The following is a 20,546-nucleotide window of genomic DNA, read 5'->3' as shown; positions in this document are numbered from 1 at the left end:
GGGGAATTCCTTATTTCCCTCAAATAAAACCACATAAGTAGTTGCCTGCATATAGAGCTAGTCCTGTTTCTTCCTTTTCCTAAAAGTAGACAGTATCCATTATGTACCTGAGTTTTATAGAGTTAAGATATTGCCCTTACATGGGTTTAGGAATATGACAACTATGAGATGAGGGAGACTGTGGTATGCAAGGAAAAATACTGGGTCTGCAGACAGATGGTCTGGATTAAAACTGTTGCTCTCCTACTTTCTACTTCCTTGGGCCTCAGTTTCTTTATCTGTAAAGAGAAGGGGGTGGGGAATGGACTAAATGTTTTCTAGGGTCCCTTCAACTCTAAATATTATAGATAATCTGTAAGGATTAGAATTTATGTATCTGGAGAAAATGTAGCCATGACCGTGTCAGAACTGGAGATAGTGGGATGGGTCAGACCTAGGAAAAGTAAGACCAGAAAACCAGTAAATACTGAACTGCAGGATCAGTCAAGCAATAGCTGAATATTAGAATACTGGCACAAAGCTAGGGATTGGATATTTTAAGGGTCAGAAGAGAATGACGTATAAATACATGAGTCAAAGACATCATTTTACTGGGGAGAGAGGATGAAGGAAAGGTAGGATACCATTATGGTCCAAGCCAGTAAAAAAAAAAAATAGAGAAGTGCAACAGGTGATTGACAGAAGTCCACTAAGGACTGGCAGAAATCGCAGAATTTCAAGCTGAAAGGTCCAAATGTAGAGTGATGGGCATCGGGTAGCTCAGCCATGGGAAGACTAAGACCTGAATAGGAAAAAGCAGCCCCGGTGGGAACTAGGTGGCATTTGATTACAGTTAACCAGAGCAGGTTGAGCTAACAAATTCTGATTTAGAGGAGCTGCAGATTAAAGACAAGATTGGGATCAGGAGCTCCCATTATGGGAGAGTGAGGGTGGGGGTGGGATTAGACAGTCTCAATGGCAAGGGTTAGAGGGCTGCTGGGCCAGGAGCCAAGTCCATTTAGTCTTAGGGCACATGTGAACTATTAGCTTAGTAGAGAGAGACCCAATAAACACAAAATGACCCAACCCCCTAAATGTTAGGTTTCTTGGCCAGTGTTGGGGAATCTGATTTATGGCGAGTAATAAATTTTGTTCCACCACCAGTTCCTTCTCTTGATCTGTCTACATTTACATTATATCATAATCCAAGCAGATATGGACACATGCTTTTTAATGAATCATGTCCCTTCCCTAGCTCTTTTTCTCATCACATAATGACTTTTAAAAAATAGTTTATTTTTATTTTGAAAGTAACAAACATGAAATAAAAATAGGTATTTCTATTGTTAACAGAATTTTTACTGAGCCGGTCTCTAACCTGAGAGTGATGAAGCAGCAGGCCAGAGACAAAGTGCCAGTAATCAGGTAGCTCTTTAATTACTTAATTTCCAAGTGAAGAGTGTCCTTTTTAGCTGAAGTAAAAGCACAGGTTATATACTTCTGTCACAACTGGAGAAGGAATGGGGGAAGGTGGATTATAAGCAACTGTTTAGTGGTTCCCCATGAGAAACCTCTAAGTCCCACAATGCAACAACTCTGGAGTCAAGTCTTTGGGGGTTGTGACCACTTCCCCTAAAGTACAGAACCAGACTTCTGTGGCAGGAACAGGTTGTACAATCTTTGATTCACTTCACTTAAGGTCCAGTGATTGTGAGCATTGTCAGAATTTTGATTAATCCGTTTAAGATGCATTGTGAGCTGTGACTCCCAAGCCAGAGTCAGCTCTTGAGAAAACTAAATTATTAGTATATTCATTACACATTATATTAATATGAAAATTATAAATTCCCTTCCCACTATACACAAAGCAGAAAAGAATAGGATAGCACGTGAAACTGCGGATATCTATTATGTATAGTTTACTTTGCTTTTTAAGTACATAAATTCAGCCTAAAACTTTCAAAGCTCACCTTCTTGTATGTACTTGTTTCTAGCCTTCTTTCTGTTGTCTGAATTAAAAAAATATCTCAGTGACTCTCTTTTTTTCTGTACTATCCCTGTGCTCTCATCATTCCCTATTGGAAAAACAAAGCAAGACTTTGTAGCACATGCATATTCAAACAAAACATTCTACATTTGCTATATTCTGTATCTTGAGTCCATTATCTCTGTGTCATGAAGTGGGTAGTAGGTTACACCATCAACCCGCTTAAATCATAGTTGGGCATTGCACTGATGAGATCTCTTATCTTTCAGCGTTATTTTTCCTTGTAATGTTATTGTATAAATTGTTCTCCTGGTTCTTTCCACTTCTTCAATTCATGTAGGTCTTCCAGGGCTTCTCTGAACCCATCCATTTTGTAATTTCTTACAGCACAATAATATTCTGTCATATACAATTTCACACTGTGTAGGATTAGGTATTTGGGCTCATAGTATCAGACTTAAAGATAGAAAAGGACTTAGAGATAATCTACTCCAGAGGTGAGGAACCTGCAGCTTTGAGGTCACGTGTGGCCCAAATTTGGGATTTGTTCTGTGAAGTTTGGATTCAGTCAAAGGGTCACACTTGAGGACCTAGAGGGCCCTACCCCTGACCTAGTCCAACATACTCCTTTCACAGATGTGGAAACTGAGGCCTCAAAAAGTTAAGTGACCAGCCATGGGCATATTGCTAATGAGCAGTTATCTTACTATCAGTTGATACTAAATGGAAATTTTTTCTAAATTTCATTGTTGTAAGACACCCTTGGTAAGGAACTTCTTTTACTGGTTCAGTTATAAAATCTTAAAGAAGCCTATTCATTGAATGGGTATACCTCACTCAAAGTGAGAATGTGATAGGACCTTAGCCTGAAATGGACAGGGTACCACATTGTATCCTGGGCCATCTCCAGTCATCCTGATGCATATCAGGCCACTGAACCCAGATGGCTCAGGAGAAGAAAGTGAGCTTGGTGCCCTTGCATAGCTCTCCCTCACTCAAACCAAAATCAAATGCAAGTCATATCATCATCTTGATGTCATGGCCCTTTTTGAGAATGAAGGACAAACAAACAATATGATCTTAGAGAGTTGAGGGTAGGAGGAAGACTGAAAGATAAATTGACTTGCCTCAGAGCACACAGCTAGCAGGTATCTGTGATAGTACTCAAACCCGGTTCTTCTTGATTCCAATACCAGCTTTCTGTCTATCTCATAGACCTGCCAGATTCTCCAAAGGGAAACTTATCTTAAATAAATTTATAACCTCTTAGATTATAAATACAACAGAGGTATGTATCTAAAAGCTATTGATTTTTTTTCTGGTCAGGGTAACTATGCTGAGCATTTTTTAGACACTAAGAAAATTTCTATGAAATAGAAAATATAGAAAAGATGTTCTGTGTCCCCATTGGGAAGTTTGACATGAGGTATTTCTATGTTTTAAATTCTCTTGGGATTACCAAAATATCATTTGATTGATTTTTAACCTGCACATTTATTTATAAAATGAACACAAAACAATATTTTTGAAGGTCTCTGACATTTGTATGCAATTTTAACTTTTCAAGACTCTTCTTCTCTTAGCATCATCATTCAGCCTCCATAATAAACTTATGAGGTGTAGGTATGGACAAATCATTTCACCTCTCTAGGTCTCAGTTTCCTCCTCTGGGGAGGTAATCATTTTATACAAAACAACTTCCTTAGTTTTTTGTTTTGTTTTTTTTTTTAACTTTTAACATTTATTTTCACAAAATTTTGGGTTACAAATTTTCTCCCCTTTTATCCCCTCCCCCCCCCAAACCCAAGCATTCTAATTGCCCCTGTGACCAATCTGCTCTCTCCTCTATCCTCTCTCCCTGTCCATGTCTCCGTCTTCTCTTTTGTCCTGTAGGGCCAGATAGCTTTCTTGACCCCTTAACCTGTATTTCTTGTTACCCAGTGGTAAGAACATTACATTTGGTCCTAACACTTTGAGTTCCAACTTCTTTAGCTCCCTCCCTCTCCACCCCTTCCCCTTGGAAGACAAGCAATTCAGTATAGGCCAAATCTGTTTAGTTTTGCAAATGATTTCCATACTAGTTGTGTTGTATAGGACTAACTATATTTCCCTCCATCCTATCCTGTCCCCCATTACTTCTATTTTATTATGGTCCTTTCCCTCCCCATGAGTGTCGACCTTGGATTGTATTCTCCTCCTCATGCCCTCCCCTCCATCCTCCCCCCCACCCTGCTTGTGCCCCTGTCCCCCACTCTCCAGTATTATGAGATAGGTTTTCCTATCAAAATGAGTGTGCATTATATTCTTTGCTTTAGTGGAATGTGATGAGAGTAGACCTCATGTTTTTCTCTTGCCTCCCCTCTTTATCCCACCACTAATAAGTCTTTTGCTTGCCTCTTTTACGAGAGATAATTTGCCCCATATAACTTCTCCCTTTCTCCTCCCAATATTTCTCTCTCACTGCTTGATTTCATTTTTTTTTTTTAAGATATGATCCCATCCTCTTCAATTCACTCTGTGCACTCTGTCTCTATGTATGTGTGCGTGTGTGCATGTGTGTGTGTGTGTACTCCCACCCAGTACCCAGATACTGAAATGTTTCAAGAGTTACAAATATTGTCTTTCCATGTAGGAATGTAAACAGTTCAACTTTAGTAAGTCCCTTATGACTTCTCTTTGCTGTTCACCTTTTCATGGTTCTCTTCATTCTTGTGTTAGAAAGTCAAATTTTCTTTCTAGCTCTGGTCTTTTCATCAGGAAAATTTGAAAATCCTCTATTTCATTGAAAGACCATTTTTTCTCCTTAAGTATTATACTCAGTTTTGCTGGGTAGGTGATTCTTGGTTTTAGTCCTAGTTCCTTTGACTTCTGGAATATCCTATTCCATTCCCTTCAATCCCTTAATGTAGAGGGTGCTAGATCTTGTGTTATCCTGATTGTATTTCCACAATACTTGAATTATTTCTTTCTAGCTGCTTGCAATATTTTCTCTTTCACCTGGGAATTCTGTAATTTGGCCACAATGCTCCTAGGAGTTTCTCTTTTTGGATCTCTTTCATGCGGTGTTCTGTGGATTCCTTGAATATTTATTTTGCCCTCTGGTTCTAGAATCTCAGGGCAGTTTTCCTTGATAATTTCATGGAAGATGATGTCTAGGCTCTTCTTTTGATCATGGTTTTCAGGTAGTCCCAGAATTTTTACATTGTCTCTCCTGATTCTATTTTCCAGGTCAGTTGTTTTTCCAATAAGATATTTCACATTATCTTCCATTTTTCGAATCTGCACGCTATGTTCTGTGATATCTGTCTTTCTCATAAAGTCCTTAGCGTCCATCTGTACCATTCCAGTTTTGAAAGATCTATTTTCTTCAGTGAGCTTTTGAATCTCCTTTTCCATTTGGTTAATTCTGCTTTTGAAAGCATTCTTCTCCTCATTGGCCCCTTGCACCTCCCTTGCCAACTGAGTTAGGCTAGTTCTCAAGGTGCCAATTTCTTCAAGATTTTTTTGGTTCTCCTTTAGCAGGGAGCTGATCTGCTTTTCATGCTTCTCCCTCATCCCTCTCATTTCTCTTCCCAGTCTTTCCTCCACCTCTCTAACTTGATTTTCAAAATTCCTCTTGAGCTCTTCCATGGCCCGAGCCCATTGGGTGGGCTGGGACACAGAATCCTCGATTTCTGTGTCTTTGCCTGATGGCAAGCATTGTTCCTCCCCATCAGAAAGGAAGGGAGGAAGTGTCTTTTCTCCGAGAAAGTACCCTTCAATAGTTTTATTTCTTTTCCCTTTTCTGGGCATTCTCCCCAGCCAGAGGCTTGACCTTTGAATATTCTCCTCACACCCACCTCGCCTCCTGGTCCTCCCAGCCAGCGTTTGGGAACTGAGATTCAAATGCTGCTTCCCTCCTTAGGATTTTTGGCGGGGGCAGGGCTGCTATTCAGTGTGAGAATTAAGTTCAGGTGGTCAGGGGCAGGGCCGCCTCTCTGGCTCAGTTCCCTCTGGGGGTTTATGCACAGACCTTCCACAATGGATCCAGGCTCCCTCCCATTTGGGTAGCCCCTGTCTGCAGCCGCCTCTCAGCTTCTATCTCCTGGGGGGGCCCGAGCCATGGGGGCACCCCACTCCCCTCTCGACCCGCCAAAGACACTCTCTCACCTACCCCCGTCAGTCACCTGTGGTGGGGGGGCTTGTGCCACCGCTGGAGATCCCGTCTCTGGAGCCTTCTCGGATCTGTACCTCTCGGAGCCGCGGCCGCGGCCGCCGCTGCAGGTCCGGGCTGGGCTCCGCGTCTGCAGTGCGACAGACCTTTTGCGAGAGGTTTGCAGGTCCCTCTGTGGGTGGAGGGACCCGCGTGGCCGCTGGAGATCCCGTCCCCGTAGCCCGCTCGGATCTTTTCCTCACGGTGTCGCTGCCGCGGCAGGGCTGCCCTCTGCTCCCCATCCCGGTGCCCAGTCCATGGTGCGAAGGACCCCCCGCAAGAGGTTTGGAGGTCTCTCTAGAACAGAAATCTCCCTCGCTCCAATATTCCGTGGTCTCTGGGTGCAGAATTCGCCCTGGGTTGGTCCCCTCTAGCCGTTCTGTGGTTTGTGGGTTCGGAGCTGTGTGTATGTGCGTCTTTCTACTACGCCATCTTGGCTCCGCCCCCCCAAAACAACTTCCTAACAGGATTATTGTAAAGAAAGAGCTTCACAAACCAAAAAGCTCCACATCTTTCAGAAGAGGCCTACTTGCTGGGTACCATACTTTCTAAACATCTCCTTTTTAAAAAAATAATTCATTTTTTTCAGTAATCCAAGCATTCATTTTTTTTCTTCCTCCCACCTCACTCTAACGGCTGAGGGGTAAGAGCCATCTGAATCCAGTGACCAGATATTCATCAGAATAACTGGATGCCCAGTTGCCTTGGTTTTCACTGGCTCCTTTCCTCTCCTCCTTTTCTCTTCCCTCCCTTCCCCACCCCTCCTCCCTTCCTTTTCTCCTGTCCTGTCCTCTCCCAAAACCTTAAACCTACTGCACTCTGAAACTGGAACTCCAACAGGCTCCTGCTTAAGGACTCCTCACTCAAACCAAAGTCAAGTGCAAGTCATGTCATCATTTCTCTGATGGCATGGTCTTCTTTGGCAACGAAGGACGAACACACACATAGAGGGGTAAGAAAGGGAAGAAATGTATCATGTAAGCTCAGTCATCAAGCAAAACATGTTCCCACATTGGTCACATCCCACAACACACTTCTTATGCTGTATAACAGTCCATTATCGCTGTCCAGAGGTGGACATTATTCTTTGTCCATCCTTTGGAATCATCATTGATCATTTAATTGATCAGAATTAAGTCTTTCAAAATGATTTATTTTAATGATATTGATGTTACAGCATAAATGGTTCTTCTGGTTCTGCTTACTTCACTCAGCATCAGTTCATAAAAATCTGTCATTGAAATCATCTTTTTTTCCCCTCATTTCTTATAGTACAATAAGATGCCCAGATATTTCCTAGAATTATCACTATTCTGCTCATGCTAAAGAGTTTGTCCATTTTTCTGAGGAAGGAAAAAAGGAAAAGAGAAAAGAAAGAATCCTTGGTGTTTGTGCTTGAGTTAGAAGACATAACTCTGGTTAATGTCAATTATATGCAGAAAGACCTGGCCAATGGAGTAAAAAAGGCATGTATTTGTCACATTATTCTCTGTAGCAATAGTTTCTTTCCTTAGGTGTCCTAATTTTTCTCCTCTGCTTTGTTCATTTTCTTCTCTCTCTGTCTCTCTTTGTCTCTATCATTATTTCCCTGTAAAGAAGCTGGAAGAGACCTCAGAGATCATTTAATCCATCCTCATTTGGCAGATACGGTAATAGGCTGAGAGAGGAAATGACTTGCTCACAGGCTTTCAGTGACTTGGAGGCACACTTGGAAAAAGATTTCAAATCTCTGAACTCTCAATTCAGCCTTCTTTCCTCTATAACCAACTCTTTCCCTTTCCCCCATAATCTTTCTCTCCCTGCTTTGATCTTTTGCCCATGTCTTTCTATTGTCTTTTTTCTGCACATTTTCGTCTAGTACTTTCTTTTGTCTCTCTGTCACTGTCCTACCCTATTATGCTTTATATCCACCCTTATTCTCCTCTACCTGAGCATCATACCTCTGCATGTACATCAGATTTAGAAAGTACTTATATTTCCTAGCATTCTTAATATAGAAAGACTGATGCTCCCAGTCTCTGTACTCCTTTCCCTCAGGTTTTGCTCATGGTGAAGTAGAAAGGGGATAAATGAGAGAGAGGTAAGTAAGACTCCTCTCATCTCCTTTTTCTTAGTGCTTCTGAGAACCCAGGAGACCAGAGAGTCTACATGTGTGTGACCTCAACAAAATAAATAGTGGTCTTCTGGAGTGAGAAGCAGAAAGGCTATTTGTCCTATGGTTCTGTAGACAAAGGATAGAGGAGGAGATAGGGAAGGAAAGACAGATAAAGACTGAGGAGGAAGAAAAGAAAGGAGGGAAAAGAGAGGGAGTAAATAGGCAGAGTTAGCAAAAAGAGTTGGAGAGGAGGGAGAGCATAAGAGAAGGAAAAGGGACCAAGGGAAGGGAAGGCTTAAAGAGAAACTCATTAGCAAGCACAGTATTACAGATGTCTGTGTGTGTTGTCCCCTAGATCAAATATTAGCCAGACCTCTGCATAACGTCAATATCAGCCACAGCTCAGACCTGAACTGGCTTATGTGCACGGAATTGTAGAGACAACAGAGAATAATATTGGCTTGCACACAGATGTGAGACAATTAAATCAAACTGGAATTTTTATCAAAAGGAAATCAGTGCTGTTCATTTTTGCCCTGGTGTAGTACACTGAACTATGCTCCCTTTCCCTGTCCCAACCCCCAGGCCTCTGGCTGGGGAGCATCTCCAGCCTGTTTGGGTGGGAGGCAGGCAGGGCGTGAAGAATGTCTGTGTCCTATTATGACTCAGAGGAAGTTATTGTCTGTGCTTTATATACACAGTGGGCCCGCTACATCCTGCTGCACATTTTGTGGGCCAGAAAGGGGGGAGGGAAAGATTTTTTTTTTAAATTTTTTTAAAGTATATACTGAACTGTCCACTTTCCACCTATTAAAGCCCCTAGGGAATGTGTCAGGACATTTTGACAGATTTGTCGTGACCTTAGGTCAGCAGCCTAGTTTAACTAGAGTGAGCCCCGGAGTAGGAGTCAAAAAGCCTAGACTCTAACCCTGACTGCCATTAATTAGCTACTTGGCCTTGGGCAAGTCACTTAACTTCTCTTAAACCTTGAATTTCCTCCTCTAAAATGGGAATAGTAATAACTGTTGAAGCCTGCTTCGTAGGAAATATTGTAAGGCCCCAATTATCCTCAAACGCCTTCTGTCTGCCTACACTAATACCCAAAATCTTTCTAGGCCCAGCTGGGATTCACCTCCCCAAAGCCTTCCCTGGCCACCCCTAGTCCTTTGAACAGCTGTAGGGTTATTTACTATGTCACTCACTTGGCTTATCTGTTGTCTTTTATCATGAGTCACCTTTTTGTGTCTGATCTCCTAAATTAGATTTGTAAACTCCTTGACAGCAGAAATTACATCTTACGTATCTTCAACACTGGGGGAGTTCGGTCAGTGACTAGATGATCACTTGTTGGCGATGTTGTAGCCCAAGTTGTATTTCAGGTAGGGGGATGGACTAGGTGACCGAGGAGGTCCCTTCTAACACTGAGATTCTGTAATTCTATGATTTAAAAAAAAAAATCCCATAGGACTTAGTTCAATGCCTTGCACATTGTAGGTATTCAATAAATGCTGATTGCTTGATTATTGTTATTACCAATTATTGTTGAAGCTAACCATCATTCTCTGCTTTGTTCCAGGAGCTCATGTTCTCTGGCAGCAGAACGAGCAGGCTCCAATCAAGGGAGTGAATCTGAATTGTTTGCCTAGTCTTTGGGTCAGGGGGTAAACACTCCCATGAGGTAACCCTGGCCTGTGACTGGCCTCTTCTCCCCCTTGGTGAAGCAATGGGCCAGAAAATCTCAGGGAGCATCAAATCTGTGGATGTCCGTGAACCCCCTTACCAGTCAGTGAAGCGAGACCTAAGGGGCCCTGACTTCTGCCGGCCAGCCCGCCTAGACCTGCTGTTGGATATGCCGCCAGCCCGGTCAGAGGTCCAGCATCAGCATGCCTGGAATCCCGAGGACCGCTCACTGAACATTTTTGTGAAGGAAGATGATCGGTTGACCTTCCACCGGCACCCAGTAGCCCAGAGCACAGACTGCATCCGAGGGAAGGTAGGCCATGCCCGAGGCCTCCATGTATGGCAGATCCACTGGCCTACACGGCAGCGGGGAACACATGCTGTGGTGGGTGTGGCCACTGCCGAGGCCCCACTCCATTCAGTGGGCTATACAGCTCTTGTTGGCAGTAACAGTGAGTCCTGGGGCTGGGATTTAGGGCGAAACAGACTTTACCATAATTGTAAGAACCAACCTGGTGTGACCTACCCTGCCTTCTTAGAGCCAGATGAGGCCTTTGTGCTTCCAGATTCTCTACTAGTAGTTTTGGACATGGATGAGGGCACACTCAGTTTCATTGTGGATGGACAGTACCTTGGTGTGGCCTTCCGGGGGCTGAAAGGGAAAAAACTCTACCCAGTAGTGAGTGCTGTTTGGGGCCACTGTGAGATCACAATGAGATACATTAATGGACTTGATCGTAAGTATTCTACCTTTTATCGTTTTTCTCCTATGTTAACTCTTTGTTGGGTCATTTCGATAAGGGGAAGGACAATACCCAACTAAAGTTTCTTCTTCTCCTGGTGTCTAGCTCAGACGATACTGTGTGTTGGACACATTCCTCTGGTGCTTAATAAATGTATATTATCTTTGTGTTTGTAAGATTTCAAACTAAATTTCCATTGTCATTAACATGAAAGTAACAATAACATTAACTCTGGAGGTAATGTGGAGTCATGGATAGATAATTGTCTTGGAATCAGGAAGTTCTTGTTCAGTTATTTTTCAGTCATAGCCAACTTTTTGTGACCCTATCTGTGGTTTTCTTGGCAAAGATACTGGAGTGGTTTGTCATTTCCTTCTCCAGCTTACATTCTCCATTTTACAGATGAGGAACTGACACAAACAGGGTTAAATGACTTGCTTAAGGTCACCCAGCTAGTAAGTATCTCAGGCCAGATCTGAACTCATGAAGATGAGTTTTCCTGATTCCAAGTTCAGTGTTCTATCCTCTGCGCTACCTAGCCCAAATCTTGCCTCTAACACATAGTACCTGTATGATTCTGGGCAAATCATAACCCTTCAGTGCTTTTGGCAACCTTCTAAGAAAATAAACTACAGAATATTTGCTGATCTGTTCTGGTATAAGGAATTTCCTCACTGGGATTTCTCTACTCCAAAGAAATCACAGATCTAAGCCCTTCCCCTCCAGAAAAAAACCCTAACATATAATATTATAATGTAAGAAAAATCAAAGTTCTACAGTTTGAAGAGACCTCAGAGACTATTTTGTCCATTCCTTTTTCCTTTTGTAGATGAGGAAATTTAGGCCCAGGGACTTAAAACCAGTCAACTAACTAGAGCTTAAGATGTGCCAGGAATTGGGCTGAGCTCTGGAGATTCTTCAAGAAACTCACATTCTAATCAGAGACCACAAGCAAATAACGATGCACATTTAAGATCTATACAGTCTATATCAAAGTAATCTTCAAGGGAAGGCACTAGCAGGTGGGCAGACTAGGAGAGTCTTTCAACAGAAAGTGGCATTTGAGCTGAGGCTTAAAGGATGCCAAGGAAGCTAGAAGGAAGAGGTAAAAAGGGAAAGTATTGGCAGAATGAAGGATAACTATAAAAATGTACAGTCAGGAGTTAGAGTGTCAAATATAAAGAGGAACAGGTAGATCCACATAGCTAGAGTATAGATGGGAGTCAAGGATATGCAGATTGTAAAGGTAGTAAAGAAGGGGCCACTTTGTAAAGGGCTTTAAATGCCAAGCACAAGGTTTTATATTTGCTCCTGGAGGGGGTCACTGTAATTTTTTGAGTGTGTGTGGGAATGGGATGAGAGGGAAGCTGACATAGTCAAGCCTGTGCTTCAGAAACATTCCCTTGGCAGTTTTGTGAAAGTATCAGAGTAGAAAGGAAGGAAAGAAACATACATTTATATTAAGTGCCTACTCTGTGCCAGGCTCTGTGCTAAATACAAATATTACCTTGTTTGAGCTGTACAATAACCTTGGAAAGTAAATACTATTATTAGATTTTACAGTGGAGGAAACTGAGGCAGACAGGTTAAGTGACTAGCCCAAAGTTAGACTGCGAGGCCCTACCCATTTGAACTTAGGTCTTTCTTTTTCCAAATCCTGTGCTCTATCCACTGCACCTCCTAGCTGCTTCCAAGTAGGGAGAGACTTGAGGCAGGGAGACCTATTAAAGTTATCTAGATGAGAGATGTTGAGGGCCTGAGAAAGGGAAACATATGAGAGATCCAGTGAAGGTAGGAATTACACGGTATGATAGCAGACTAAATTTGTTGGCCAAAGGCTAGTGAGGAGTTATGGAAGACACTAAGATTGCAGACCTGGGTGGGTGGAAGGTTGGTGGAGCCTTTGAAAGTAAATAGGATAGTTGGGAAGAGGAGGTTTGAACTCAAGTCCCCTGACTCCAGAGTCAGCATTCTTTTCTCTGTATCACATTACTTTTTGGTTTAGAAAAATCATTCTTTCTGAGGATTCTGTGAGGTAGGTAGTATATTACTATTCTCATTTTGCTGATAAAGAAACTGAACTTTCTTTAGTTAAGTGATTTGCCCTTGGTGATATAGCTCATGAATTGCAGAACTAGGAACAGAACTCAGGCCTTCTGATTCCAAACCTGTTGTCTCTTTACCATCATCAAGTTATGTACCATTACTATAAACTTTCATCCCCAGGTTTGAATCAATTCATCTGTCAATGAATGAGAATTCACTGAGTACCTACTTAAGGGTCTAGCTTGGTGTTAGCTCTATGGCAAAATTAACAAATTATAAGATAATGGTACTTGCTTCAAAAGAGTTTATTCTTCAGGAATGAATAAGGAAAAGAAACAAGAATTTTTTAATAATAGCTAAAATTTATATACTGCTCACTATGTGCCAAACACTGTGCTAAGTGATTTATAGTTATTATCTCATTTTCTCCTCACAACAACCCTGGGAAGGAGGTACTACTATTTTCTCCATTTTACAAATGAGGAAACTGAGGCAAAGAGAAGTTGTGACTTGCTTGGAATCACACAGCTAGTAAATATCTGAGACTGGATTTGAACTCAAGTTTTCTTGACTCCAGGTCCAGCCCTCTGTGCCCTATGATGCCACCTAGCTGCCTGATTGTGCCAGGCACTGTGCTAACCTTGGAAGATACAAATAAAAAGCAAAAACAAAGTCAGTCCCTAACCTCAAGGAACTCACAGTCTAATGGGGAAAGGCAATACTCAAAGAAAACTGAAAATCTGGTTGGGGGAAGGGAGCCAGCGGGGAGGAGAAGGTACCAAGGCATGGAATTAAAGTCTAGAAAGTCAGGGACAAGGGCAAGACAAGATTAATACCAGAATTATCAGAGACATCAGGAGAGACATAATGGACTGAAAAGAGGGAGGTGATAGTCTGCTTATATTGGTCTCTGGTCAGACCGTGTTGGGAATTTTGTTTTCAGCACCAAGTGCCCTATTTTAAGGACATGAATAAGCTAAAGATTATCCAGAGGAGAATGATCATTGATGGTAGAAAACCTTGCCATTGATAATCATGCCATGAGATCAGTTAGTTAAAGGAACAGGAAGTACTTCCCATGGAGAAGAATTTTCAGGTACACAGGGTACCTGTGTTTTCAGATAGAAGAGGGAATAAGCTTGGTTTGGAAGTAGGAGAGAAGCAGATTTGGTTCAGTAAGGAAAATCTTCCTATTAGAACTTTTCAAAGGTGTAGTGAGCTGCCTAAGAAGGTAGTAGGTCCCACATCTCTAGAAGTCTTCAAAAGAAGAGTGTAGGGGCAGCTAGATGCTTCAGTGGATACAGCACCAGGCCTGGAGTCAGAAGGATCTGAGTTCAGATCTAGCCTCAAAACACTAACTAGCTGTGTGACAGTGGGCAAGTCACTTAACCCCAACTGCAGAAAGGAAGAAAGCAAGAAAGAAAGAAAGAGGAAAATGCAGGATTTTGAACCTAGGTTCCAAATCATGATTCTGCCAATTTACTTCCTTTGTGACCTTGGGTATGTCATAACCTCTCAGAGGATCAATTGCCTCATTTACATATATGTATATGTAAACATATAATATATGTGTAGATAGACTATTGTATATTATTTTATGTATTATATTATAAATTATTCTATATAATATATATAAATTCTATTTTACTTTCAGTTCTGAATTGTCTCCCCCATGCACTGAGAAGGAAAAACAGAACCTATTACAAATATGTATAGTTTGTGCCAAATAAACTCCCACGATGTGCACTTGGAATTTATCAGTTCTCTATCTGGAGGTGGATAGCATGTTCCATCGTGAGACTTTTGGCATTATGGTTGATCATTGTTTTGATCAGAGTTACTAAGTCTTTGAAAATTGATTATATTTATAGAATTGCTATTATTATATAGGTTGTTCTCTCAGTTTTGCTCTCTTCTCTTTGTGTCAGTTCATAAAAGTCTCCCCAAGTCTCTGAAACCATCACCTTCACCAATATCTTATAGTTCAATTGTATTCTATCATATTCATATAGCATAGCTTGTTCAGCCATTTCCTAACTGGTGGGTATCCCTTTGGTTTCCAATGCTTTGCCACCACAAGAGGAGCTGCTATAAATAATTTTGTACATATGGGTCCTTTTCCTCTTTCTTTGATGTCTTTGGTGTATAGACCCTGGTAACAGTATCAGTGGATCAAAGGGTACACACAGTTTAATAGCTTTTTGGGAATAGTTCCAAATTGCTTTTCAGAATGGTCGAACTCGTTTACAGCTTTACCAACAGTGCATTAGTGTATCTGTTTTCCTACTAACTCCAGCATTTGTCATTTTCCTTTTCTGTCACCTTAGTCACTCTGATGGATGTGAGGTGATACTTTAGAGTTGTTTTTAAATTGCATTTCTCAAATTATTATTGATTTAGAGCATTTTTGTGCAGATATTGATAGCTTGGATTTCTTCCTCTGAAAACTGCCTATTAATATCCTTTAACAACTTATCTATTGGAGAATGACTCTTATTCTTGTGAATTAGACCCAGTTCCCTATATATTTTAGAAATAAGATCTTTATCAGAGAAACTTGCTGCAAAGATTTTTTTCCCCAAGTCTCCTGCCTTCTAATTTTAGCTGCATTGATTTTATTTGTACAAAAACTTTAAATTTTCTGCAATCAAAGTCATTTATTTTACCTCGTATGAACCTCTCTTTTGTTTGGCTTTGAAGTGTTTCCCCTCCAGAGATCTGACAGGAAATTTCTTCTATGCTCCACTAATTTGCTTGTGATGTCATCTTTTATGTCTAAATGATGTATTCATTTCGAGCTTATCTTGGTATATGGTGTGAAATGTTAGTTTGTACCTAGCTTCTGCCAGACTACTTTCATTTTTCCACAGTAATTTAGAGTTAGAGAGAGAAAAGGACAAGGGGAATATGGTACTCCTAAGAAGGAAAAAAACTGCTCTTGACCAGTCTGAGAGTAAACCTACAGCTGGAAGAAAGAAGGCAGAACAGAAAAGAGTGGCTCTAGAGAAGATAAAAATGACAGTATAATCAGGAGGAGACTAGGTGGCACAGTGAATAGAGCACCGGCCCTGGAGTCAGGAGGACTTGAATTCAAATCTGGCCTCAGACATTTACTAGCTGTGTGACCTGGGGCAAGTCACTTAACCCTGATTGCCTCCCAAATAAGTAAATAAATAAAATATCAGGATTGTAGAATGTGGCAGTTAGTTGACACAGTGGTTAAGGATGCTAGATCTGGAGTTCAGGAAGATCTGAGTTTAAATCCTGGCCTTAGAAACTTATGAGCACTATGACTCTGGGTAAGTCACTTAATCTCCCCCAGCCTCAGTTTCCCCATCTGTAAAATGGGGATGTTAACAGCACTTACCTCATACGGTTGTTTTGAGGATCAAACGAGATAATATATGTGCAGCACTTTACAAACCTTTGAGTACTATATAAATGTTAGCTCTTAGGTCAGCTACTATGTTAGACCTGAAAAGGACCATAAAGGCTGAGGTCCAGAGAGGTGCAGCAACTTACCTCAGATCCCTCAGCCTTGGATAATCCATGTTTAACTAAACCTTAAATCTTTTATGCCATCTGATTTGGGTGGCAGAAATTCTATAGAAGAGGATGTGTAGTAAAGATTAGAACCCAGATTTAAGAATTCTATCTCCGCAGATGCTGTCAATATTATTTTGGTGCCTGAGGACCCAAGGACCAGTTTGGGGGAAGAATTGGGGTTTGGAGCCTACATCTCTTCAACATTAGGTTTATTGACAGAATTTAGAAATGAGATGTAGCTAAGAAAGGGAACTATGACTTTATGCATTTTTTTAATTGGAGAAAGGATAGACAAAATTACATGGGAACTTTCTCATGGGTTGTTGAAATTGACATATTCAACCATCTCCAGAGTGCTGAGGCCAGGAATATTTCCTTCCACGTAGGCTGAAAACAGTTCTGAAAAAATGTAGCCCTTAATCTCTGCTTTCTAGAACCCAAATCACTTGATCTATTAGCCAAACAACAAATATTCCTGGATTATGAATATAAAGTACCTATGCACCCAGGTAGTGAATTTCGCCCCCCCTCCCAGCTCAACATATACTCTTCAAAACTTTCAGTTGAGTACAAAACTCAACAGACTCTTCTGAAAAAATTCATTTGCCTAAAGATAGCTCAAATCAAAGTCCAAACATATTCTCACAAAAAACTTAGAAATTTTAATAAATACTATAATCCTCTATGGAATCATTTAAAAGCATAAGTATTCTTATTTATGTGTGAAATTAAAAAATGTGTTGAGTCCTCCCTACTCATAAGGTTACGAGGTCACAAGAGACAATATGTTAAATATACCATCTTTTTGTCCAAATTATTTGAAAACCAAAGCTCCATCGCCTTCTGGCATTCCAGTTTTTCACAATGCAGTTGCACTCATCCCAAAGACAAAGAGATACTTGCATTACCATGTCCAGAGTCAGCAGTGGCCTCTCATCTCTCAGAAGTTTATTAGTGTAATACACAAAAATTCTTGATACTCTTGTTTCTCATTGAGAGTGGCTTTAATCCAAATCATGCTGGCTCTGGTACACACTAAAATCTTGGGAGCCTCTGTGATTTCCAGGGACCTTTTCCTGGAAAGAGTTTGCATTTCATAGAGTTCAACTCTGAAGCTTATAATGAGTAATGGCTCAAGTCAGTGGAGAATGGGAATAGTACAGGATGGACTAAGTGAGGTATCTTATTATGACTGTTAGGCTGATAGTGATACATGTAAGCCACTAGGACCTGAGAGGGCTCATAAAGGAAATTGGTGGTTGTCTACACAGTGTTTTCAGAAGACTGGCAAAAGGTACTTTTGCTTAAAAAGGAAAAAAAAAAATTTCCCTCTCCACTTCTTGATTTATTTCTTACTTGAACACCCATCATGTATCAATCCAAAGAAACCTCTTTTTCAAGCTAAACTTGTCAATTTCCTTTATCTTTCCTTCATCTGACAGTGTTTCCGGATCCCTCAATATCCTGGCTGCCCACTTCTGGCACATGATTCAGCTTGTCAATGACCTTTTTGTAATGCGGGGCTAATAACTGAAAATAATACTCCAGATTATATTTGACCAGCCCAGAATGGAGTGGAATGATAACCTGCTTTATTCTGAAAGCAAGCTTCTGTTAATACAGCAGCCTGAGTATTTGGTCTAGCTTTATTAGCAGCCATATCTCTTTGTCGTCAATTATCACAAAGCCAGGTCTTTCTCTTTTATATATATATATATACAATTTAAAAAACCTAAATGTAGGAATTTATGTTTAACCTTCTTAAAGTTTATCTTGTTGGTTTTTGTCTTGTTATTCTAGCTTCTCAGGATAACTTTGGATCCTGAGTTTATTATCCTCTTATCTCTCTTTCCTTTCTTTGAGTCATTCACATATCTTTTTGGTAAATTTAAATTTTATCTTTATTTTCAGGTCATCCACATATCTGACAGTGTCTTTTGTCCCTTTATATGAATCATTTGAAATGTGGAGGATAAAGTAGGATCAGTAAAAAAGCTCTGTGGCAATATCACTAGAGACCTCTTTCCTTGAAGCATCCCTCTTTCTACATGGTTGTTCAAGCATCCATGTATGCCCCTTAATGCTATCATCCAAAGCATAAATCTCTCTATCTTATTCACAAGGATATTAGGATAAACAGGGCAAAGATCCAGGTCACAGTAAGACCCCTGGCACAATATGGCAAAAGTGGTTTAACTAATCGTATTCAGCTTGTGTTCCTGGATGATTCGATCAATTATCCAAGAAGTTATTGAGATGATGACTCAGCAGTATAATCTGATATACAGCCAGGCTCCCTATTCATTTAACGAAGGCTGAAAAGAACTTTCTGACAGCTTCCAAGGACATCCACTCATTTCTGAAATCATTTTCCATATATGGCACCAAATTCACAATGTTCACTTACCAAAAACCAGTTATTCATTCATGTCTAGAAATGATCCTTGGGAAGACAAGTCACAAGCATACCCACACAATTTCCCCCAAATTATCCTTCTTTTCTGAACTTCCCTGTGACTATTGAGTACCAAAATCCTCCTAGTCACCCAGGCTCAAAACCTACCTGTCATTCTAGACCTCTTACTCTCACCCCATACGCATATACAATTATTCATTAAGTCTTATCACTCCCCCCCTTTTTTTATCTCTCAAATATCCCCCTCCCCACTGTTCTTTCCTGTGACACTACCCTCAGCCTGGGATACCCCCATTATCCCATACCTGGATTATGACAGTAGCCTACTAGTTAGTCTCCCTGCCCCAAATCTCCCTCCATTACTGGAGAGCTTTCTACCTTTTTTAAGGTGCAAAGTCTCGCACCTTATTCCCCATTCTGTACTCTGTAATCCAGGGACACTAAGCTCCTTGCTATTCCTTCCACAAAACAATGCCCATCTCCCAAATCCAGGCATTTTGATTGGCTGTCCTTCATGCCTGGCATTAATTCTCTCCCTCCTCATTTCTACCTCCTGGCTTCCCTGGATGTCTTCAATCATTTGTCATTTTTTTCTTTCCTCATTCATGTCTGAGTCTTTGTGACTCCATTTGGGATTTCCTCGGCAAAGAAACTGATATGGTTTGCTATTTCATTCTCTAGCTCATTTGATAGATGAGGAAACTAAGGCAAAAAGGATTAAATGATTTGCCCAAGGTCACACAGCTAGTAGGCTCAATTTGAACTCAGGTCTTCTTGACTCCAGGCTTGCCGCTCTACCCTTTGTGCCACCTAGCTGCCATGGATGCCTTCAAGTCCCAACTGAATTCCCATTTTCTGCTATAAGCCTTTCCCAGGCCTTCTTAACCTAAGTCCCTTCCTTGTAAGATCAGCTCCAAATACACAAAGGATTTGAGAATATGAGGACTATAAGGACATTTAGAAACCATCTGATCCAACCTTCTCTTACTCATGAGGAACTTGATGACCAGAGAAAAGGTACTTGCCCAAGGTCATACAGCAGTTTATTAGCAAGATGTGACTAGAACTCAGCTTTTCTGACTATATCTAGTACTCTTTCCATTATACCACACAGAGAACAGCTAAGAAGTTAGAGAACAATACGTATTACATGCTAATCTTTATGGTACAAATGATGTGTCATAGGAATTCAGGGAAAGGCAGATAGATCATTGTAGGTCAGAACACTACAACTGGTCTTGTGAATGCAATAATAAATCTATGTAGGAGGGGAAAAAAACCTTGCAGCCTGCTGTTTAAGGTCCACCAAATTTACTCTCCACTCCTCAGACCCTCCCATCTCATTTCACAGAATTGTAGAACCTCAGAGTTGGTCCCATCTACTACAACCCATCCCTGATGAATCCCCTCTATGTCGTTCTTGCTGGTTTAAAAATTGTCATCCAACTTTCAAATGAAGAGCTCCCATGATTGGAGACAAAAATCATGAGTCCATTTCAATTCAGAGCAGCTGTCTTTGTTACAGTGTTTTTCTTCACATCAAATTGAAGTCTGTCTCCCTGTAACTCCCTCCCCTTGGAGCCAAACCAAATGCATCAAATCCCTTTTCCCCATGATAATCATTTTCTACATTTCAGATATTTTTAAGACAGTTCTCATGTCTGTCCTAACTTCTCTAGGCTAAACAATTCTAGTTCCTTCACTAAATTCTGATGAGACATGGTCTTCAATGATCTCCCCACTGGTTATTTTACTGGATGCCCTCCAGTTTTTCAGTGTGCACCTCGAATTGAACACAATATTTCAGATAGAAGGTGACAAGGCATGGTACAATAGGACTATCTTCTCCTCTAATGTAGATA

At 40.9% G+C, this 20,546-nt stretch overlaps 1 protein-coding gene across 1 annotated transcript in view; it reads left to right on the top strand.

Moving 5' to 3' along the window:
* SPSB4 (splA/ryanodine receptor domain and SOCS box containing 4) overlaps positions 1 to 20,546 on the top strand; it is a 146,135-nt gene that overhangs the window by 17,339 nt on the left and 108,250 nt on the right. Inside the window, exon 2 of the mRNA XM_072613498.1 lies at positions 9,830 to 10,670. Within this exon, the coding sequence (XP_072469599.1) occupies positions 9,977 to 10,670 (694 nt within the window). The 5' untranslated portion in view covers positions 9,830 to 9,976. The remainder of the gene's footprint in view (positions 1 to 9,829; positions 10,671 to 20,546) is intronic.

The sequence above is a fragment of the Notamacropus eugenii genome, chromosome 5 (assembly GCF_028372415.1).
Source record: "Notamacropus eugenii isolate mMacEug1 chromosome 5, mMacEug1.pri_v2, whole genome shotgun sequence".
NCBI classification, from domain to species: domain Eukaryota; kingdom Metazoa; phylum Chordata; class Mammalia; order Diprotodontia; family Macropodidae; genus Notamacropus; species Notamacropus eugenii.
This window is presented reverse-complemented; position numbering and strand designations above follow the sequence as displayed.